Source organism: Mizuhopecten yessoensis, unplaced genomic scaffold (genome assembly GCF_002113885.1).
Source record: "Mizuhopecten yessoensis strain PY_sf001 unplaced genomic scaffold, ASM211388v2 scaffold10447, whole genome shotgun sequence".
Taxonomy (NCBI): domain Eukaryota; kingdom Metazoa; phylum Mollusca; class Bivalvia; order Pectinida; family Pectinidae; genus Mizuhopecten; species Mizuhopecten yessoensis.
The window spans coordinates 124,771-150,852 of record NW_018408551.1 but is presented as its reverse complement, the minus strand read 5'-3'; the positions used below and the strand labels follow the sequence as shown (position 1 = coordinate 150,852).

General features: G+C 37.2%; 1 protein-coding gene across 1 annotated transcript in view; it reads right to left on the bottom strand.

Moving 5' to 3' along the window:
* LOC110460674 (protein kinase C-binding protein NELL1-like) overlaps positions 1–26,082 on the bottom strand; it is a 109,697-nt gene that overhangs the window by 49,267 nt on the left and 34,348 nt on the right. Inside the window, exon 3 of the mRNA XM_021513718.1 lies at positions 3,673–3,801. Within this exon, the coding sequence (XP_021369393.1) occupies positions 3,673–3,801 (129 nt within the window). The remainder of the gene's footprint in view (positions 1–3,672; positions 3,802–26,082) is intronic.

Sequence of the window (26,082 nt, the reverse complement as noted above, 5' to 3'; positions counted from 1 at the left end):
AACTTCTGTATTTAACGTATAAAAAGAACATATCAGATTTGCTTTAATGGGAAGATTTAGAAGAAATTCCCTTCGTTGTTTGAAATCCTTTTCGTGCCAATGCTGCGTCTATTCTCAGTATGATCTGGCTAGGGTGTGAGCTCCCCGGTCTTTATTGACATAACGAAGGTTGCCATTATACGGCAACTATAACCTGGCGTGAGATTAAAATGACATAAAAACCTCATAAATTACTGGCACACTTCAAATTTTCGATTTTATAAATTTACCCTATTCGTTTCGAAATCTCTGTTGAAGTTCAAGATACAATTTGATTTCAGAGTACTTTTATGATATTTCCCGTTTCCGGTCGTATAATATAGGTCTACAAGGACATGCGCGTCTAACTTAATGCAATCAATCTCTTTTATATATAAACAGGTAAAATAACATTAACGCAGTTTTGTTTTATGTATTAAAATTTGGCTTCAGAGTGTTTATCCTCATCTACATTGGACGACTCCTGATCTACAGACACTATATTGGCATCACAAAAACATGCGTTTTATTATTTGACAACTTGTGATTGCATCAAAACAATATACAAATTTAACAATAGGATTGTCATTTTCAAATGAAGTATGGTTGACAATTGAATAACAGTCGGTCGCGAAAGTATCCTATTTAGCAAATTATATCATATTTAAATTACTTTCAGCTTCCGCGTATTTTTCCTGAATTAAGTCGATTCAGGAACCTAGCTAGTGTCACACGTGCCTCGTGTCACACGTGACTCTTGTCGAGTGATTAGATTACGGTTCCAGCTCTAAAAGGAAACAAACAAGAATTCATTAGCCTCCACAAGTATTTAATGCTGATTAAAGCTGAACGATTGTCACGAAAATGTTCAAAGGGCTTCGTTTCCTAATAAGATGGCTGGTAAACAGCATTAAAATTAATTAAATTAAACAGTCGCGCGTACGGTATTAATTAAGGTCGATCCATTATGTTTTTACCTTTTTGATCTTAGCAAAGTTTGGTTTCAACATAACTGCATTATTTTAATCTAAAATATCTCAATCAGTTTTACTAGCGTAATGACATCTGCTTTTGTAGTCCACTTAATAGGCTTACTAGTAATATATTCACCCCTCCCTGACTATGCTGAGTGCAACAGTCTTATTATAGCTATAAACTGAAAACAACTACGCGTACGTTTTGTCAGATACCTATCATGTCAGCAAGTATACTGCTACAAACATTTAAGGAAGGGAAATAACTGTAAACTGTCTTAGAATCATGATTAACCCAAATATCAACAACAAGCTCATTCTTTGTCTGTCTGATTGGTCGAATAACGAAAGTATAACACAAACTGCACATGGTTGCTTTTGTAGAAAAATGCACAAAGTGCCTATCTTCCAGATAAGACTGTTACATGTAGGGATGCTTACATTAGTTTTCGGCAAGGTAATGTCGTATACTATACCTTCTCTTTGAAAAATGCGCATATATAATAGTTAACCAGAAAAATAGTATGCCTATTCCTCAATATAAAAATGTGCAAATCTGCATCCATCATAACAGGCAGTAACGGGCGAATTGAACAATATTTTATACAAAAAGCTGGGGTGTTTTTTCCGAGCGCAGTTTAGATGGTTCAAACTATGTACCAGACTTGTTATAACGTCACATGCTCTCCCGAGTACCTATTTTGACATTTGTTACTTTACGCTCCCTCGAGTACCTATTTTGACATTTGTTACTTTACGCTCCCCCGAGTACCTATTTTGACATTTGTTACTTTACGCTCCCCTGAGTACCTATTTTGACATTTGTTACTTTAAACTGCATTTAATTCACTACTCAAACATGTGATTACATATGATTTCAGAGGGATGGAAAAACAAGCTGAAAGTTTATATAGCTGCCTTATCATATTAAGAAGAGATGTTGATCTGATGTTTAAAATTCAGCACATCATTTAACCAAAATCTGAACCATCACTCAGACTACTTCATGACGTAACCATATTCCAGTTCCCGGCATTGATATGAGGCTAGCTTTATTGGGATATATAAAACGAGTTTGTTGTAGAAGTTTTAAGAGGAGAATAGAAGGGGATTCGTATAAGGGGTTTGTTGTAGACGGGAAGATGTAAAAGAAGAAAAGAAGGAATTCCGTATAAGGGGGTTTGTTGTAGACGGGAAGATGTAAAAGAAGAAAAGAAGGAATTCCGTATAAGGGGGTTTGTTGTAGAAGGGAAGCCATAAAAGCTGAGAACAAAAGGATTTCTAAAAGGATAGTTATCGTAGAAGGGAAGATGCATGAGGGAAACAAAAGCTGTCAATGTTAACATCATCAGGAGTAGGAACTAAGGCACTGGAATGCAGTACAAGTGTACCCTACACCGAAATGTAAATTAAGACGAGTACATCACCATGAATGAGATAGATTTTCTGATGGGTGTTTAATCGATAAAAAGAAAAGATTATTTTTTTTCTTTGGTGAATGATGAATGGAATATAGTTTCGAGATAAAGGAAAGTCCACGGGAAACTCCGAAAAAAAGTGGGAGGTATTTTAGGGTCAGGGGAAGGGCAGATAAGGTTGGTTATCGGCAGGGGTGTGTTCGGTGGAAGGATTCGCTGGGAGCTCGCAGACTCGGGTAGAGCTTGATGAGAAACACTTTATGGCACAGCAGTGTGCGCTATAATCTCGTCTGCAGCAGTGAGAAGGCGAACAGGCCTAACGCTACAGGGACCCATTACATTACAAGCACCATCATCGTTTCACGTTCATTCGTAAGAGCCTTCGTTACAATATTGCTTATACAAATATATTAATCTTTTCCGACATAGGTTAATAGGGCAAAACCCCAAACAATAAAACCACCGGGGAGGGACCCAAGGGCAGATAACTCTAGATTAGAGAAGGTATGTCTGGGAAGTTTGTTTCATTGTGGTACATGTATCACGAGATATTAAAAGGCAGTTATGTATCTGTATAATTTATACACGGCTGAATTCACTTATCGTACAGGAAGTTAAGAAAAGATAACTCTAGATAACAAATTCCATCAGGGGAAAATGGACAAAAACGTCCTTGACTTTTACGATATAGCTAAAATAATTGCATATAATGCAATTCCCTTATCAGGTTTTACGGGAGGTCAACAGCAACTTCGGAGCGGCATGCATGGCGTGTATCGAAAAAAACTCATATCATTTCTAGGTATGAATACAATTACGGAATGTTTTTTAAAGCAGGAAAAGTGGTCCCGACCCCATTAGGCCATCTTGGTCTGACTTTATTACAATGTAAACTTTAGTACGTGTTGATAAGTACATGTAATTAGTGTATACCTAACAACAAATGATACGTAACCGTTTCCCACATCGCCATCCTAATCCTATACCTTAATTGGGTTACTTAGGTATTTTTGTTTGTTTGCGATGCATTTATATTTTCTTTATGAATCTTCAAAATTTAAACTTTTCTCTCAATATTTTAAGAACCAGAATGACACGCAAGATGTAAAGGCGATCTTTCTTGGGGTTTGTTTCGGATATTCATTGATTTGATGTGATTTGAACGGCCTGACACTTCACTCAACCGTAGTACAGGTAAATCGATGACACAGTTTCACCTGTCCCTAACCAGACTGGAGGCAACAGAATGATGGCTGACTTACCTTCCAGTAGAATCGCTGATGTGTTGTCACCATTGCTCGCCACGACCGTGAACCGTCCACTGTTGGCGGTCGTATTGAGGAATTGTAAAAGATCCAATACATGTCTTGATTTGAGGTCTAAACTTACACCTGAAAAACACAAAAAGAGAATGCTACATTAGGAAACTAACGTTAAATAAGTGTTCAGTTCGTAAATACAAAGAAAGTAATCTCCTAATTAGGCATAGGAAGCAACAGTAGCGTATCACCGTTTACCTTATATAATTGCATGCTCACGTAAAGAAAGTCAAAGACATATCTCGGGTGACAAATGCGAAAATGTATTCATACGACTCCGAGTTGATACATGCAGACTTTCCCAGTGTAACGAAAATTTCTCATATGGAGTACATCTAAACAATAAATCACATGCACTATGATTATTAAATTAATATTAAAAATCGTGGTGAGATATTAAAGTCTAATTCGAGACGAGGCTAATGTATTGTTTGTCTATCAATGCGTAACACAGCTGCTCTAATATACAATTGTACATCTTAAATGACAATAAAAGGACGTATTCCCAAAACAATCATCATGATAACAAAACAGCTTCCTCAAATTTCCATTTCCATCATTGGTAGAACTGCACCGAGAGTTACAATGACCCTACGAGGGCCTGGCTCACTACAATCTATCCAAACATCAGTGGAGCGGTAAGCGAGGGCAAATCTGTGGATGTCATTACAGGGTCAAAGAAGACAAAACAAAGATAATGAGAGTGTCCATTGTGTATTTGGATGGTACTTCCGGGTTGGCAGGCGCTGGACGTCTGCTATTTGCACTAAATGACCTGTGATTACCACCGGAACAAACTGACCGGCATCGGTGGCGTTATTATATTTTTGGCTGCTTTAGCGAGCTGATAAGGCTAAACCACCAGAAGGTAATCTAACTACCATATGACCAGACAATGCTAATTATGATCAATATATCATGACTACACCACCGTCTCATAAAGCATAAATCGTTTCAGAAACTTAAAATTTATCAACTAAATCGCAATTTCCTAAAAGCAATACGTTAAGATTAAAACATAATGCATCGGTTAAATTGATATATTTGCTCCTAACTTTCATTACAATTTGATTTCATTACATTTTTTTTGATCGATACTGGCTATCACTGTCTACCTAAGTCAATACAATGCATTAAAACGATGTGAATATCAAATTCTTCCCGGGCCTACATCTGTAGGGATAATTTTTAAATTAGCAGTGGGGAAAAATGGATTAATCGAGTCTTAAATAAAGACCTCTGTACAGTCAACATACATCAAAATATCCAATTTCTATTCGCATCAAAAACCCCATTATTCGATTGTTTCCATACAACGAGTGCGATAAACAAACACATTATAACAATAGAAATACACCAATTAGTGACGGTACATAACCACCAAGGTCATGATAAAGCAGTGTGTGGAGGACATATGCAATGGGGGCATTGTACATGCAAAAAAAAAGTAAGAACTTCGGACATGTTGACAAGAATATCATGTAAACATGTACAGTTCATTTCGAGACGTCCATTTTTTTTAGGAATTCACTTTGGGAAAAAACCTCAAATGCAATTCAGTGGTGTAAATAGACGCCCACCGTCAAATTAACGGACATAATGAACAATCAAAAAGTCGTAAAAACGACGAAAATCCTAGAATTGAGGATAAATCAAGCATGAATACCAAAATCCGTGAAAGAGATGGACGTTTACGGCAAATCTCACGGAATCAGAAATTGATTTTTCTTGAGATGAAACAGACAAGTATACGTCAACTGCAATTGCTATGGTCAACTACAAATGGCTATGGTCAAACATCGCATATAACGGTCAATTGTGACTACGGGGGTAATGCGTGTAGCGCATAAATACATCTGTGGTGTCATTTATAGCAGACAAAGAAATCACGTTAGTAAATCGCCGGAAATTGACAGGCATTCAATAGAAACGTCGACCCTACAATGGTCAATTTACAGAACCCAATAATTGAGAGAAGCAAGCTCCGTGTCAGTGTAATAGGAACACATTTCAATCTCCGCCTTGATTGTTCAGATTTGATTTTTTATCATTTTCTTGTTTGCGACTCAGACATTTTGACGACAGGCAAAACTTGTAAATTGTTATTACGGATAACGCCCCAGAATGAGGTTGATGCTCGATTTTTAATATATGTGATCACTGTATTGAAAGATTGGAATTCGTTTAAGATAACCTGTAATTGAGAGATGCATGTCAGATTTGCTTTAGCGGAATAAACAATTGAAAAGGTGAACAAGTTACTTCTCCTTCTTATCAACGTTTAGTTAGTTTTGCATTGCAACGTTATACAACAACAAAAAAGGTAACAGAGGGGCAGTCGGAGAAAAGGTCGTGTCAGGATAGATACACACAAGATTTGGGAACGAGGGAGTGACGGGACGGAACCACCAAGGTCATTATGATATAACAGTGTGAGGAGGACATTTACAATGGACACACAAAAAATCGCTTACAGCGCTCCATTAGCAAATCGATTCTGTCACAACAGATAAAGAACATGACCTACATTTCAATAAATAAGATATTTTAAAATCAACGTGTAACGGACTTTAATAAGTTACTTTTTAATATATGATATTTGTCCCGGGTGATTCATGTTCTTGTCGTATTATATAAAGCAAGGATGATATGAATGCCATGCAACATTTCTTCGAACACGGCTTATTTGTAATATGGGTGTGTACGTATACCAAAATAATGGAAGAATTGAAAATATGGTTTCTGTATATACCTGTATATACAATCAGGATATTCCTGTATATACAATGAGCCGAGAAGACTCGAAAGCAGATTAATAAGAGGTTTCTTGCATACTTCAGTAGGCCGCCAACCCACACGATCCGCCAGACAGAACATAGCTCGGCAGGTGTTTACGTCATTGCATTAAGAAAGTCCAGCAGTGCTAGAGACAGACACAGAAGATATATTACAGAAGATGGAATTTGTTTTTGTTTTATAACATTTCCGTGTACTTTGTAAGTAGTATTTAAGAATGTATGCGCATTAAAATATTATATGTTGACCCCTGTCAAAATAAGTAAGGATGAGGATAATATAGAGCAAAGCGTTAAGTTATGTTGACGCGAGAGGTCAAAATCACAACTCAAAGCTGCCAACACAAAAACACAAGTCTAAACAATGGATCGTCAAAGAATCAATATCTCCGTAATTGTAAACGTGTCCTTCATCACATGTGACACTCGTCATAATGTCAAAGCCAGGACAGTATGTTAGTCACTGATCAAATGGTCTTGTTATACTTGTGAAATAACTCGAGTTATTGATTGGAGAAGCACACTTTGTATAATGATGATTCATACACCAATGAACATATGAGTATAAATAAATGAAGTATTAGCAATGCCCAAAGTTATAATAATTTCGTGCAGAGTATCTTCGGTTCTTCTTGGTGAATTGTGGATTTTGAGTTCTTGGCCCCGATTCCTCCAGGCTGTTCCTCTAAGAGCTATAACCAGTTGTGTTATCTAGTTTTCAATAAAGCGAGCTATCAGAAGAACTTAAACCAATTTTTGTTGGAACAACACGAAGTCCAGCCTCGTTAAACCCCAGAGAGACATGGACCACCCTACTGTGTACGTATCATAGGCAACACCACTGGTAGGCCTTACCAATTACGGATAATCGTTCAGGTACACACTGGTTATTAAAGACATTGTAGACCTTCTTGTGATAGGCTCTTTATTGCTTGTACGTGCCGATTAATTGAACTAGAGCTGACGAGTATAAGCGTATCTTCAGTTGAACTGGTATATTGTGAAATGTTCTCATTGTTCTATGTATCCTGTTATATTGTTAATTGCCTTCCGGTTACCATGCAACTAAAAGGAGCAATCAAATAGAATTGAAAGTATGATATTTTGTAAATGGTTACCACATCTACTCAATCAATATCATAGAATGGTTAATGTCGCTTTTCACCAGCGTGTTTGTCTAGATATTGCTGTATTCACGGTGTGTTTTCAAAACGATTTGTAAGACACATGTTTAAAAAGAGAACTTACAAGACCAATATTTGTCACTGTGTATAAAACAATGATAGGACAATACAACACAACCTTCTTATTATATTATAACACGATATTATCACAGCGATATGCAAGCACTAGTACAGGTTATCAAGACCTACTTTGTTACTGTACTGTAACAATATTGTAAGATTGTAAGACAATTACAAAGCAATATCGATACTACATACTGTAGGCCCTAACCAGGATTCCGCTGAGTAATTTGCAATAAGCATAAGTAAAGAAGGGATAGTGATGTCTAGATTGCCTTACAATGACTGAAAATTGTTTTGTAGTGAGAAGGTACAAGCCACAGCAGACACGACCAACAAAAACAGGTAGTAGACCTGTTAAGGCCTATCTTACAAGTTACACTAGACAGACTACAAAGGCAAAAAGTGCAACGGAAGTTATAGAGATTTTTGTCTAAATCACCCCTGCAAATGTCTTCTCCACCAAAACCTTTCCAACTAGATCCATATCTTTCGACCTGTCTTTAATAGGGGCACAGATTAATATAGTGAAATTAAAGTTAGATTAACAGTTTCCTCTGGGTCAGTCAGTGGGGGTCTATCGTTATTACGTAAGGTCGTGTAGTCTTCTAAATCTCGTTCTCAGCATGAAGGTGAAAATCGGTTAAATTGAAAATTGGCTTTGGTGCAGATTTCAAGATTACCTTCGTTTTTGAAATAACTTCCGGTTCTGGTGTTTTAGGTAAGAGTACCATTTGCTTCATGTTTTGAATAAGGTTATCTCTAAAGTTCTATTAAATGTTATATTTTTGGTGATGTTCATCTTTTCTGTTCAATTTTCAATAAACATCTATATGTGCTTGATAGTATGTACTATCTTCCAACATATGTAAATTGTCAAATCTTTGAAATGATAAAAATGCTAGGTTCGTCTGACAATAGTGTTGTCTATATTGATATATACATCTCAATTCAAATTAATTGCATTTTGTATCCAAAACAGATTAGGTGATATCGATCGAACTGCAAATAAATACAACACAAACAAATATAAATGAAAAGATCAAACATGGATATGACAGATTGTTAATGTACAATGCATGTGGATATAGATACAACCTGGATAACTTCTATATTATATTATTATCTATATGTGCAATGCATATTATTTACAAAATAGACCCAATCGCACATCAGTTTCAGTTCATTAGATGATAATAGGCATTGTTGAATTCGCATGTTAGTTAATGATGTTATTGCTTCATTTCTTTTAAGAAATCCTAATGTCAGAGTTGTAAGTACAATAAAACGATTGAACTACACGATATTTGTAGCTCTACATGCAGATAAAAGCGAGGCTGAATCTTACACAATTAATGTATGTATGCATTCCTGGGAAAACGGAATAAGAAATACCGTGTAAACGCTACTACTAAGAAATACTATAAAGGATCACTGTGATTGATCCCAAATCGTGGACGTAAAAAACAGCAAAAAGGCAATAAAGCAGTATCATCCTAGTGGTAAGGTTACACGGTGAAAGGAAAACATACACACATAGTACTCTTGGAAGTGCATTCCATCACAAATACCACAAATATACTTGCTACAATGTTTTACTACAAAGAGAATGGTTTAATGCATTCGAACAGCGATCAAACACGTCTTGATGCCATACATGTTGAAAGTTGTTCCTACACAACGATAATTTAAGTGATATTTATAAGATGAATAAAGGTAATACACATTAATGCTTACTACAAATACACATACCGTTTACTTGAAAAAGAAAATAGGAACTTATCAATGGAAAGTTGAAGAGTATTTGATTTAAATACAAGGAAAGATTCGGAGAAACGGTTCCCTGAAAGAATTATCTCTCTATTTAGGATCAGTGTCAGATAGAAGTATATTATCATACAGTCACTTGTCCTGAGTGGACTCGTTGAGAAGCATTCATTCTCTAGTGTTTTATATAAAGAAGCCATCAAATTAGGCAGCTGCCCTACGTACCAATAATGTTCCTCTCATTCATAATGAAGGGCCTATAAACGTTTGATATGAAAGGAATTGGTCTTTAAAAGAGAACTCTTCTGGACACATGTTGGTTACCTTGTAAACACAACAAGATTGGTAGCGCTTTTGATATTAATTGAGGTCGGGGTAAAAGAGATGATTCTTGGTCATCTACTGATGGTATCTCTAACGGTTTAGACGTAGGATCATCCCGTGTAACGCTCTGCGCGTGAAGGGTACACGGTATACGATAGAGCGATAGAGCGGTAGAGGCACAAATCACGGGTCTACACGTGCAATGTCTAGTGATGAAAAACAATTATCCCGGCTCAACTTTGAAAAAACGTTTATTTGATATTATCAGAAGTGAGTAGAGAAAAACTCTTGCTTATTTAGCATTAGCCTTAAATAGGGGTTACTTTTAAGGGTTATTCATATGGGTTTTTCTTCAGATTTGTTAGCACAAAGTCAAATACAGTCAATATCCTCCAATTGCATTTAAAAGTATATTTTTTATCATGGACCTTGGCGTATTTAGAGATTTATGAATACTCCATCTTATATTAAATACCTAAAGTTTTCGTACCATCGTCAACCTCAGTGAACCTCAGTGAACCAGATTTGTTAACTTCAGATCATTCTGGACGAAATACCTTGGTAGCCGAGTGATACTCTTTAGTCTCTCACAGTGTGAATATCGACACGAGCGCGAACGAAATGCGCGAGATTCCGTAAGATGTGATATAATGATAGACTTCTCGTTATCTACCACAGACAAGTGCTTCCACTGTGAATCCTCTGATACCCTACACCAATCTGATCCTGGCGGTACAACGGTTTGCTCTATGTTATCAACCGGAAGTTCAGATTCGAACACGCAACATCCATTGAGAACCACTGACAAATAGTTCTTACACTGTGACTATGTTTCATTATATAAGACAATCTCGTCTTTGGAAAGAATGAGTTTATATAATTACGTCTATTTTTTGTATACACATTACTGCTTCAATAAAAGACAATTTATCATGTTAAAACTCTAGTGTATTGTGACTTAATAATAAGACTTATAACCGAGCATTACGCTTTGGTGTCACTTAGTTGGTAAACCAGGGAATACAATTCTGATCGTCTTAGTGGAAGGCCAGTGGAGCAATCTATCCAGAGATAAGCGATTTACGATTAATTTCGAATTTCTGTAATACACACAGTCCTCATTTAGAAACAAATATAGACTTCTGCCCTTCAATGGACAGTCTGTCCCAGCATTGACGCTATTTTACCTTGGAATACAAGACAAGGTTGAGACTTGCCAGCGGTTTATTGATGTAAGACAGGTTTCAGTTTAGCCAACATTAATTGCCGCAGGTAGACAGTCTCATTAGAAAGGGCTGTATCAACAACATATGATTTCAATCCAATCCTTGGTTCATCTTCAGTAACATTTAATTGACCCTGACGTTCGACTAGAGAAATAACAATACTGGCCGTATTAATCAGACGCAGGCATTCTGCCATGTGGTACGCATCCGATCACAACATTTTTTTTCTCAATAATTAGTTCAACAGAGGTCATATAAGTGCGGTACCTGAAACAATACTTTTGGGCACAAGGGTCGGCCGAAACTATTATTGGTGGCTATAATTAAATTTCCTACGGCTTCAACGCGGGGAAGTAGCAAATGCTCAGGTAGTGACGGGAAGGCACGTTGTTATTGGTATTTTTCAAAAATATATTTAAACATAGTCTTTACCTTGACCTATACCACGTGAAGGACATCTGTTTTTGAGAATATTAAGCTGAAAGTTAATTGAAACCACACAGCAATTATCGAGTTTTTGTTCTGGATTTCGATAACATTGTAGTTGTGCAAACATGTTTTGTAACAGACAGCAGCTTTAAATTAGACTTCATGACTTCTGTTGGAGAATAGCTCAACCACCCTGCCGGTATTAAACCGCCAATGCTTGACGGAGTGTGAGTTATCCAAAAACATTAAACCATAATTTACTGATGACGCATAGATCTAGAGTAAGCGTTACAATTAAATAGGATCCCGAAAGTCTAACTAGCATCTCACAAACAACACTAACATTGCACGCTACGAGTATTAATTACAGATTGGATATTTCCCTGATGATTTGAATACCTTTACCTAGTGTTATTATCCCCTACTTACTAGTCGAGCTGTATTTCCTCATTCCCACGTGTCCGAGTACTTCCCATCATTACCATTACCCCGTTCGCACATCTCCTGTGGATCTACATGATCTTTGTACAGCTAACGGTGCTAATCTGATAATCCTCCTGGCGGGTCGAAACCTCACGTGCTTACGAGGTGAGGAATGACGCTACCCGATGTCTTACATGCTGATAGATATGGACGGAACGCCAATCACGACTTCGTGGGAGATTTGAACTTATAACACAGAGGACAAGATGGTATCCCGGCCACGCACCAGCCAATGACAGATGGGACTCAATCATAGTGTTTAGATTCTTATTCGCATTTGCAATTACTAAGAAATCTTTATGTTTTTGTTTACGTACAATGTCAAAACGTTATGATGAAGCGAGCTCTGTCATTTCCGTACATGTGATATTTTGAATACAGTGTGTTATTATGGCTATCATAATTATCCTGTTGTATTATGTCGAGCCAGAAGATACAAGCGTATCAATGACCACAATGTTTGTAAATAAACATTTAGAAGGATATCAAAACGAACAGGAAATGGATATCATAAAAAGTACAATACATAAACGGTAGCACCTATTTAACCTGCGTATCATTTTCACCACTAATCTATTTGTATATACCAAATTACAAGGAACAAACGTTGCGAACACACAAAAACCCCGGCACACACAAAACCGTAACTCATGATACAACACTAATGGACATTAAGAACTTATTTTCGGATTGAGGAGCGATGAATGCCAATGACACCTGTTCCAGTTTTGATTTCATACATAACGATATTATTGATAGCTGTGCACTCTGCGTACGCTCTTTAATGTCTGGCTGTAAGATTAAACACCTCTCAGAAATGTCAAATAGAACGTCCACCCAGAGAGGCTTCCTTTCGACAGTCTGTAAGGCGTATCCATGTCTTGTCCACACCTTTAGTGCTTTCAGCAGCATCATTCATATACTCTATAACTGGTAAGATTCTACTTTTTATATATATATATATATATATGACACACTGAATTGAACCTATCTTATATGTATATATATCGAGTTAGTATATGATTGCTTGGTTGCCAAAGATATAGACTCCGTGTCAGAAATACATTCCTTGGGTGTCGGATTCGCTGAAGCCATTTTATAAATACCGCTGTAGTAAGGTCTGGTCAAAGGTTCCTATTTTTTATAACAAGCAATTACGGGAAAACGGCAAATATTTACGTAACGTTGATTACATGATGGTTGTCGAAAGACAAAACACTGTTTATATTAAGATTTTTTTCATATTTGATGGACGGGTTGTAAACATGCTGCGTCTGGGGGTGAAAACTAGTACGTAAAGAGAGGGACCTAAAGTATTCCAGGGGGGTGCATCTAGTGACGATACGATCGGCCGAGACAAGCAGTCCAGACAACCGATACAGGGAGATACAATGTACGTTGAGGCGCATGCTGACGCGTGAGAGAAGCAAAACGTGCATGCTGTAGCCTGCCGTCAAACAAATCGATAAAGAAAAAAACCGAAGACATATATTTTTCACCTCATTGTCGATTAGATAACAATAAGGAAATAATAAACATTAGACATTACACGACACAATTTGATTCAGAACTGAAACTTGATTGTTGCTTTCATGCTTAAAATGATGGAATAGCTTCTTAACCAAAACAAACCCCACATAATCTCACAGTTACCTGTCGTGTAATTCGATCAGGAAACCATGTCTCGTCATATAGTCTAAATGACATTCCTGCTAAAGTCAAGTTTCATCAATGCCTGTTGTCAATGCAATATCAAAGGTAGCAATGAAGAATTCTATTTCTATTAGCAGTATATTGTCTTTTTTAAGTACAACAGTTCGAAATGATCTTCTTTGATGTTTAAAAAACATTATATTCACTTGGTTCATTTTTCTGTATGTAATTTTCATGGAATGTTTTTGCATTTGTTCTGTTTTGGCACGTGTCAATGGGATTAAATGTACTCGGCATAAACTGTGGCGGATCAAAAGTATATACAATATACTCTGTTTTATCTGTTTTTTAATTGTCAAATCAATTTGACACTGTATGACCGTCTTCGCATTCATGTACCAATACTATTTATCAGTTTAAGTACTAATATCACTGGTAGTAGGTAGCGTTACTAAGGAGGAGCTAAAGGAACATAGATATTGTGTAAACAGGTTCAGTGCAATCTGTCTCCCCGACGAGGACATCCATCTTATCCCCAGAAGACAAGTGGTGAGAAAGAAAGAGTACACTTATGGCCGGTCACTGAGTGTAATGATCGACTCGTTCTCTAGCAGCACGGACAATGCCACAGAGAAATACACTCTACTATAACACAACCAAAACTCTTATCCAAATTAGGAAGGACCTCTCCACTCTAGGCTAGGAGTGATGTCACAATCCGGCTTCCGCAATCATGTACTTATCAAAATATTTGTAAGTAATGACAAGGATGCACACCGACTATGATACTATAAGATGGGTAAATTGAGAGTATGGACCACCATGACAGACGCATGCGTTAAATACCGGAAGACGTATCATGTGATTAGCTAGAAATGCATCAGTGACAATGCATTAGCCCTGAAGTATGCTGGGGTGGTTTTGTTTCCGTCAATTTCGCATGGTTTTTCACCTCTTATCCTTGATAGGACATTGCCACAATGAACTTTTACCATAACGCTTCAATTTCTGATGTCTCACATGCGCCTCACGTGTTCGCTCTTACTAGAAGCCAATGTTTATAGTCATTCCTCGGTTTTCATTATATTGCAGGGGTTGATGTCTTAATTTACACCCTTCGCAATCAAAGTGTTTTTCATATCTAGCCTGCTGAGAGCGTAGACAAGCATGAAATGGTTCATTTCGGGTTCCTTGACATAGACGTGAGGTATGATTATCTACCTGTACGTGAAAGTAAAAGGTTTTCCAGTTAGACGTAGTGATATTGCAACGTTCAATACCTCGGTGTAATAGGATTTGTATGTCAGAGCTTTTGGTTGATCCTTGCCGTTTTCCGATATTAAAAGTACAGTCATTTAAAATTCCCTTGAATTATGAGGGGTAAAATATATTTCAAATAGACATGTCCTTTCAAACCCAAGTTTAAAAGTTAATTTTGTGGAGTCAAAAAGATGTTCTCGATGATCTATTGAACGATCTGTATCGCAGCACTAGGACTGATTAGAAATATCGATTTACTGGAACTTCTTCAATAGAAATTTCTTCGTTTCAATGAATATTAAATTGATTTAGCACCCGTGACTACGTACACACAAGCAGACATTAAAAGGTGAATCTATGAGGGCATGTTTTCCGCACCACATGCGGTATACGTTCACACATACTGCAGACGCTTACCTTTGTAGCAATGTGGTACCAGCCAGCGTTACACAGAGAAAATGTATCGACCTAGAGAATTACATTCCGGACAGCGTGTTGGATATGTGTCAAGTATTAGTGGCGTAGATGTAGATATAACGTTTGCTATACGTATTTTACCCGGGATATAACTTCCCAACCAGTCTGACCTGACATTTACACATTCCGGTCGGATCAGGCATAATACCCTGAACGTTGAACAACGACAGATCAAAGCGAGTGTTTTATATATGGTATATGTAGGCTTAGAGTAGAAAACCACGAGGTTCGTCATGCTGCAATCATTTCAACAATAAATGTTTCGTCCGCAGGCATACTGACAGCCACAGATCCCCACACAACACTCATCTAGACATAATCGTCATAGAAATAGCAGTTGGGGTCAAGGTCTTACAGCTCATTGTCAAAGGTCAGATATGACGAGTCTCGGAATGTTGGGTGCGATGGTACTTAGTAGTATCACACGTGTTTATAAGATTATACGTCACACTAGAAAAACTGCTTGTCTCGATGTCATATTTACATTCTTCCTATTCGACTTATGTGCACGCAAACATCAGCATCCATGTACGTTTTTATGTCTTCTGGAAAGGTGCTTCCGCATTCCCATCCAAAAGCAAATCCATCTTGCTGTACATTTGGTGGTAGCGGAAGTGACGTCACTGAACAAAGCAGTACTTCGTCTTTGTCACATCAGTTTTCGCGTGATTTTATTCTGTTGTGCGTTACATGACCCGCTCAACATTATAGACCCCCTACGAGCACGTGCTTGGAATTGTTACATCGTCATGGCGGAGGGGGCAACCTGCCAGCAACCTCGTGCATGGCCAGAGATATTTACATTCCGCTCGACAAACGCTGTGACGTAAGAATTCATGTCGTCTGCTGAACATATGACAATTATGGTAAATGTTGACGGCTTTGTGTGGTAGCACGAATTCCAGGCAGAAACGTCACAGACTGAGTTGCCCCTGCAAGNGGGGGGGGGGGGGGGGGGGGGGGGGGGGGGGGGGGGGGGTGTAGTTCAAAACTGTGCCCACACCTCTTATGTCAACTCTTTCCAATTAAATCTCGACCAGTAGTTCGACATCTATAGTTGAACATAAAGTCAAAAGGGTATAAGTCATTATCCATATCTGATATCTTTCGAGACATTTCGCCTTAGATGATCCGTCATGTCTACCTGTTTCACCGTGTATACGACATGTATTTTTTTTAGTGAAGCGACGTCTAGACCTATTGAGATTTTTATGCACATGGAATGCCTATCGTCAGGCAGTGTTTTACAGCACCTTCCGGATAGCACAGGAACTGTCTCGCCGTATCATGTCAGCACATCTGCGTACAACATAAATCCACACTCTACTAGAAATGCAGGCATTTGTAATTAAGGAACGGCATGTCCCTTTGTTCTGACAATATCCCAGTTAAACTATTCAAGGTACAGATAAAAATGACAGAAAAATGAGTGAAGAGCAATGCAAATGATGAGTAAATGCAGCTTCAGTTATTTTTTTAAATATATTTTCTGCAGTGACGTCAAGACTATTGGTATTGTTGTTTTTGTTGCTTACAAGCGAAACGATGATAAAAATTAACTTTATCATTAGTTCTCAGCACAAAGCACAAAATTAGGAGAAACTACCACGAATATACAACCATTAACTTATGTTACTTTTTCGTGTAATCACTACGCTAATTATGAACTTCCGTGTCACATCAAGGTCAAATATATAATTTCCGTGTCACCACTAGGTCAACGATATAACTTCCGTGTCACCAGCAGGTCAAATCTATAACTTCCGTGTCATATCTAGGTCAATTATGTAACTGTAATATCATTAACAGGTCATTGTACAATATCAATATTCTGTTACGCAGTCTTTCAATGTCCAAAAAAATGTTCTTTCGACAACATAGCACTTAAATTATTATGGGTAAATATTTTCCAGTCGGAAACTTATCGGGTGATTCCGCCGTGCTGTCGAAGTAATCGGGGCCCAATCATATCGTGGCAACAAATTCGAAATTCCCGAATGGTCTCCAATTGTCGGCTGACGGAAATGGTAACCTTAGAGAAAAATTCCCAGAACGATACAATAAAACCCTCTGTCTTGTTTTCAATGATGATGAAAAATTTGCAATGCATGAATGCTGTTGCTTTGTACGCCATTGGATATAATGCAAATTCTCACTGTAAAGAATATGCATGTCAATACTTAAATAACATGCTTTATGCAACTTACAGTGCTAATGTTTTTGTTGGCGATGAGGTCATTACATGATAAATAGAAGATAGCACTTATAACGGTTACCGGCTAAACATATATATACAAGAGTGTGGCATTAAATAAATGACAGGCGCACTCATAAAAGTACATTATGTCACATCGGTGAAACAGGATTTCTTATTTAATTGCTTACAATTAAATATTATGTTTATTACATTTCATAACTTTTAAATTATGCTGAAAAGACCTGTGATAATCAGCGATAGCCCTTCAGGATCTCAAAGTATCGTTATATCGACGTCACAATCAATAACAAAGCAGAACACGCATGTATTCAAGCTTTCTGGTTGGGTATTATACTCGTTATTATTTTTTGTTTTAATTTTTTAAATCCGAAAAACGTGAGGGTTCACTTAAAACAAATATCATTTTCATATTTTTCTTGTTCTAGCAAAACAAATAAAACATCTGATAAAAACTTCGATTGAAACCATCCTCTAGTAATGACGTCGACAAAACCACACGACGAAATCAACTTTTCGGACAACGTTGACAGGTATGTAGATTTAAATGTAGAAAAAAATATCCAATACTACTTAAATTGTCTGCCTATCTTTTGAACGACTTGGCGAGTTTAGCAAAAAGAGGTATGGCCTAGGCAATTCTGTTGAATATCCTCTGAATACTAGCAAAGTGATACTGGCAGTATATAAATTAGAAAATATGCTTTCAAATGGTGTAATCTGCTAACAAAATTGTTAATTGGCTAACAAATGGTGTAATAAGCTATTACATGGTTAAATATGCTACGAAATGGTGCGATATGCTAACACATGGTACTATAAGCTAACAAATGGTGTAACAGGCTAACACATGGTACAATAAGCTAAGAAATGGTGTGCCAAGCTTACACATGTTAAATGGGCTAACACATGGTGTAATCGGCTAACACTTGGTACAATTAGCTAGGAAATGGTGTAAAAAGGCTAACACATAGTGTTATATGCTAACAAATGGTGTACAGGCTAACACATGTTGCAATATGCTAACAAATGACGTAACAGGCAAAAACATGGCGTGAAATGAAAACATGTAAAGGAATGCATTTGACACATATACCCATCACAAACGTGACAAAAGCCAAACGTCACATATCTGTAGCTTTAACAGCAAACGTTAGCATTACGGATAATGACATTTCTGGAACAATTCCATTCTGACATTTTCTTTATCAGCAATAAGTGAGATGGGACGAGATATCAGGATGCGAGTTAGTGATTATCAGCAAATTCGGAATATTTTCACGAGATTTCCCGAACCACTAGGTGTCGGCTTACGTTCAACTTCCGGAGGGAAGTCTAGAGAGTGTGTTATACTGTGAGATCCTCGTAGAACTGTATAAACCACACTCTCGTATGTCTCTCTTTTTCACGTTTTATTGATGTGTTTAGTATGCATCATTTGTTGAAAATGTTTAAAATAGATACAAACGAAACAGAAAAAAACTCGATTTATTGGACATTGGAAATTTACAAGTGCACCATCAAAGGTATCTATTTACCGTTCCAATTAGGCATGATAGTTGACTGGTAATAGCTGCCCCACCACGAAGTTATACTGGGTTTTTTTCTTCTGTTTTAAAGCCGAAACAGAGAGTAAAACCACCTGTTAGTAGACTTAGTATATTCCCTAGCACACAGCCCGGAAGGTATGCCGTCATGTGCTGTAAGTATGGACGGGAGAAAATAGGTCTGCACCGAATCACTCCCAACCAATAGCTGATGCGCTTACCTTTTATCGCAAAACTCCTGCTGTTGCAAAATCATGATCGACAAAGATTTGGAGAAACAGTCCACATGAAATTGGAAGTCATATAGACTGCGGAACAAGACGTTACTCTTAAATACATCGTAGTCGCAGATTGCGGCAGCGACTATTTAGAAGATCAACAATTTATTGTAAATGAAACTGTTAACAATAACGCTATCGGAGGTAATTGGAAATTATGTATTTCAATTTAATTGGCTTAATCTTTGCATGCATAAAAATAAATTATCATAAAAAACAAACCGAAATAAATAGGATGCTAACCTATATCATCACATTTAGAACAGATATTTCTATCTGTGAAAGTAAGACATATCACATTCAAATACAGACAATGAATACATCGATTTCCATCCGATTGTTTGGGGATGGGTGGATATCAATCATAAGGTCCTCAGAAATATTGCCGAGATATTTACCATGAGAAACGTGCTGACACTCGATTAAATTAAAAAAAGGCTCCGAATTCTGGAGAGAGAAAAAACTCAATCGACGACAACCTTTCCTTAAAGCCTTTTCCATAAAATTCGTTGCTGAATTCGTACTAAAAATCGCCATTAAAGATAAATTCCATTTGATTTTCCATAACCTTTAAACAAAATGTATTAAAATTTAGCAAAGGCATTCTTAACAAATTGATTGGAAACGTTATATATATGTTTTATTTCATACATAAAACTGCTTTGCAAGCTTTTCTTTTCTCTTTTTTGTTTGTTATAGATGAGAACAATTATCAAATGATGTCAAATGTTTGAATTACAGCAAATGTTTTCTTCAAAAATAGGGACCATTACAGGACATTTTGTACTAAACATCGATTAAAGTATTGTAATCATCCCAGTGTCTATTCTGAAAGTTACCAAATGTCATGGATTATTTAACTGATTTTTATGAAACAATACAACATGTACGCACATTTGACATTTCAACTGTATTAAGCCTACCAGTTACTGTGTGTCTACTCATCAATGTGAGGTAGAACAACCTCCATATGCACCTCCCAGACTAATTACGTGAGGCTGCACAGACTGAGGTTGCACGCCTCGTTGTTTCTGATGAACCATTGAAGAGGTTGCAGTTTATCAAACAATTAAAAAGTTGTTGGCATGCAAGTTTGTGTGAGAAATAAAAACAGCATTGAGACATCACACTATCTGAGAACGCCCAAGCATAGTTCAGATTCACATTAGTTTGAAGACATAACATTCTGCAGTAAAATACTATTCCAGAATTCCGGTAGTGATTTTGGAATATCAACTCTATCAAAATCTTTTCACGTTGGATATAAAAATTGTGGAGCGGGGGCTATATACATACGTGTTTAAGTTAAACCATAACGAGATGGTATATTCCAAAGATGGCATTCTGTGCCATGATTGGGGTAAAAATGATATGGTGGCGTTCTTAAATAAAGTGTCAGTAAAATGTGTGTTGTTTGTTCATTTTTCTTTGCATATATATATACGTCAAACCCGAATGAACTATGCTTACCAAGACGGAGTGATGAACTAAACAAAATTGACAGGTAGTATGATTGGTAAAGCTTTAGAAGGATTGTAAAACAAAGACATGCAGGAGGAGAGTAAACGGTGGCAGGTGGATTGGTAATCCAAGGGAAGGTGGGTGAGTTAGTAAACCAAGAGAAGGATAAGGATTGGTAAACGTAGATAGATAGAAGGATTGGTAAAACTCACAAGCAGGTAGATAGTATGGTAAGGATAGAAAGGCACGTGGGTTGGCAAATCCATCTGGACAGGTAGGTAATTTGATAAACCTAGACAGACAGGTGTACTGATAAATCCTTATTGTATAACCGTTAATATTCACACCAGACAAAGTGTAAACACTGCAGTCAAATCTAAACTAGAGGCAGGCGTGCCGAGCATTTCAGACACAATACCATCCATCAGGGAACAGCATGGCCGCCAAGTTGTCCATGTTATTGTCGTATACAGGATTGCCAGCCAGAACAATGTAACAAATGGTAATTAAAAAAGAACTTTTCACGGAAAGGATACCGCCGAATGTGAAGACTTTTCTGACCATACACATACTGACACTTCCCATAATATAAGGCGAAGACCAACTAAACTTACACAGCATCACAACCACAAACACAGTTAGCATCATCACTGTCATTATTACCAGCGTTATCTCAGCCTAAAATACAACTTCCACCATCACTTCACATATTGTTATTAGTAAGGTAGCATGTAAACAAGAGAATATTTTACTGTCCACAAAAACCTACTTCAAACTCAAGGTGAATAGAAAATGGACAAAGCAACGATTTACACGGAGATCCTTGAATCAGTACATGGACAATAAGACAAGGTGATGAGGAAGGGTAAGCGTCTTCTGCCTCAGCGACTACATTCGCCAGTAGCATCACGTCCTTAAAGTTAAAATCCAAATAATGTCATATCCTCAATGTAATAACATTAAGGTATTCGCAAAAGAATCATAATCTAAACATAATCTTAACATAATCTTAACACAAACAAAATAAAACACCAATGTTAAATGACACCAATATTGTTTTTATTACTTTAGCATAATACTGCTAACTACCCTCTAACATTGTGATTGATTGATACAGCCACACACTGGCGTCGTGTGATTGGTGTATAGATCATCTATTGCTTTCATTCTGCTACAGACGTTCCACCAACCTGTTGACGTCTGTAGAGTAACATCCATCACCCCTATCATCCACCTTTTCCTCTTTAACATTGTCAGCGCGGTGATAACATAGGAACAATACCCACCACTTTTACAATCAAGACAGATAGATAAACAATTAAATCAATATTGAACCATTTGGGTGCATTTGTTATCTTTGTCTGGGCTTGCAAATTCCGGTTTACGTTTTTGGATAGACCTAGTAAACAATGACGTAATAATCCGTTTTGTCTGGTTTGAGATGCAGCCACATTTAAGTCAAGAGTGATTACATTACAGATTGCAAAATAGTTGATAGTTTAGTCCGGGTTCTTATCTTAATCTTGATCATTATCAATTAAGTGCAATATTATATATTACTGACTTTAACAAATATTTTAGCAGCCAAGATCTCTTACTAAGATAAAACTTATAAGTTTCCTGATAATTTATTAAAATCTTTCACAATTGAAATATGATTGAGTATAGTTTCGCAACCTATCGGATGATAACGTACTGAAATATTGATTTCACGTAAATACTACGGTCATTCAAATAGACATTGTTGTTCTCACAAGCAGTACTACGTAGACAGATTGGTACCAACACTTTTTCCAAGTCTTTATTACAAACAACAATTACATGTGTAGATAGAGCTTGTAGAAATCAATATCTTGAAAAGCAAGATGAATTATGTTAATAATGGCATCACCACTACGACTTAACTTGTCCTAACTATTACTTAAAATTGTATTGCAATATATTTCCATCAAAACAGTAAATAGAACAAAACTAGCTTAGGAGGTATATTTTGTAATATCTACATCAATAGTAACGTATGTCATGTACTCCATAGAACATGTTTAAAATGTATGCTGTAATATCTGTATTATCAGGAATCGTAAAACAAATCGAATTCAAAACCTGTTCACATCTTTTTTGAACTCAAGTCTAAACTTGTTGTCAGTCATTCCTACAGAAATAATAGATATAAGATTCCATTTTTTTTATCGAAATCATTTATTTAGTTTATAGACTGAAAATTGGTTACAGTTTGTCATATAGGATGCTATACATTGAGAAATGAAGAATTTGGCATATCTAACTGTCAGATCAAGAAACTAAATTAATAAATTAGAATACGACAAAAAACTTAATGTTTTATTCCAAATAACCTACATAACATACAATAATACTTTTCATATAACAGCATGACTGGTGCTTCATGATATACGCATGACACAATTTTTTTTTAAATCAATTAAAACAATTATTGTTTGATTACTTTTAGTATGAATAGCCAAGTAAAGAGAAACCACAAGTATCAGTCATGGTGAACGACAAACTCCGGTTTCTTATGGGTGTCTTCAGGCGTTCTACAATGTATAAGGTATTGCTATCGATCTCATAGTATCATTCGACATGAATCACGCTAAAGCAATAGCTAACATACACTGCTACACAGTTAATATTCTATAGTCATCAGATGCTTTGCTGAAAAGTTTGAATATCCTGAATTTTACAGAAGCTCTACGCAAAGTGCAGCGATATCTATCAAAACAAGAACTATTTTACATGTGAATAGGCTATGACATAAATCAACTTGATTTAGTTATGTTTTTACGCCCACCTATAAATATAACATCTTGCACTGTTGTATGTACTGCACAATAGAGTATTTTAGTGTGTTTATACTCGTCTTACACCTGGGAATCGGCTGCATACGTCAGGGCAACGGGGACAGCGAACTCATTCTTACACACATGACTGCAAGGTAGATTCTGGGAGACCTCGTGACGTCAGACTCCATTCAATTATTATGATGGGTAGGGTTAAGTCAATTACGTTCTCTTTGAACCGATTAATCAAAATAAATACTAGACTAGGATGTAGTACCGAGTATTTGTCTGTGTTTAGTGGTGCCATGTCCTCTGCCAGGCTAGCCCAACACCATGCCAATAACCGGGCATATACATATTGTACAGGTCAAGTCACTTAATTCAACTAGTTTAAATATTGTACAGGTCAAGTCACTTAATTCAACTAGTTTGATTACAACTAGTATGTGGAAGACCTTTCTTATAAATGAATGTAAATAATTTTCGAAAACTTTCCACCATTGGCCTGCACTATCTTTAAATAATCTTCCATACCATATATGACCTGGCTAGTTATCTGCTACCTTATAACAATGGTACAGTCTGCAGGCAGTATATTGACCAACATGATACTATATACATGTTATAAACATGACGCTATTATCGTATGCTTTTATTGAGTACACGGGAAGACCCTAGAGACGGCTCCAGTTAAAGACAAATGATTTGGTTGTAAGCCTGCTTGCTACTTTCACCGTAAGCGACAGTGATTGGCTGGCGACCACGTAACACTGTCGAAAGAGTGACATCCAGTCTCATTGGAATTCCACGCTACATCGCGGTGACCTTGACATTTTGAAAATGAATGCCTGCGGGCCAAGCTGTCTTAACCGTTATTGCAATTCATGGAACTGTCATTATTGACTAGATTTGGCGTCCTGTGATGTGTATAACTCGCTAGTAATGTCCCAGGCCCTACTGTCTGTCTGTAACGGATGATTTACTCCACTTCGACACGTGTACTTTTAAGCCCTATACGAGCAAGGTCACGTGACAGCCTTTCAGTTTGAATTTTCATGCAAAAGCATTATAACAACAAAGCTCTTAAATGTCTTACATGTCACAAAGTGTATTTCAAATTCCATATTCATCAGAGAGTAGACAGATCAGCTACCAGTATCAATCCTATTATGTTCCAACACAACCAAGTGTAATGGAGTTTTAACACGCAATATCACAAATAAAACGAATGGCTGCATTTACCATTTTTTGTGGAGTTTTGATATAACGATGCAAATTAATTATGCATGCTTCTTGAGAGCGTTAGTTAAAAAGCCGAATAAATAACCATTCCTACTGAGACAGAGAGACGTAGATAGTCGTGTCATTCCCATGCAATATCAGTAGTCCCTACACAGACCTTCAGATCGATAGATAGTATAGGACGACGCTTTGACCCTAGAGAAACCTCGCCCAGACACACTTCGTCTACAGGCCTGATCGAGTCGGGAGGAAGGTAACGGAAAACAGAAAATGCATATGGCAGCCACAACTCGCAGGGACAAAATATACCACATCGTCAACACATGACAAAATATACCACATCGTCAACAGAAAGGGACACAATATACCACATCGTCAACACACAAGGACAAAATATACCACAGCTTTAACGCGGGACAAACTATACCCTATCGTCATCACACAGGGCCAAAATATTCGACATTGTCAACAGGGACAAAATATTCCAATTTTGTCAACACACATGGACAAAGTCTTCCACATAGTCAACACACAGGGACAAAGTACTCCACATAGTCAACACACAGGGACAAAGTATTCCACATTGTCAACACACGGACAAATCATAGCACATAGTCAAATAAAGCCTAACTTTTACTCGATAAGGAACAACTAAATCAGGAACAAATAAAACACCAAACGAAGAAACAACAACCCTGGGGATATTTAGCACGAGTAATTTACTAAATAACTGCAAACTGAGTTTGGTAACACTTCTTAAAACGTATTTGGCTGTCATCAATTAAACTACTGCCAAACAGATTGGTTGACATCTGATTAACCAATAAAAACAATTTATTAAAACCCCTAAAAACTAGCTGTGGACTCGTGGTTCTACAAAATCAGCGAGAAGATAGGTAACCCGACGCTGCATTGTGGTCCGCCTGTTTCTAAAGGTTCAGTGTTGTCAATAAAAATAATAGTAGGAGGTTAATGAATAAAAAGTAGGAGGCACCATTTTTTTGAGGGCCGAAGGCCCGAATGGCGGCCAAAGGCCGCCGAACGAGGGCCGTAGGCCGGAGTCAGGGGGAGAGCACGAGAGGGGGGCTGGAAGCCCCCTTCTCGTAAGGGGGGTACGGGGGCTCACCCCCGGAAAAAATTGAAATCCTAGATGA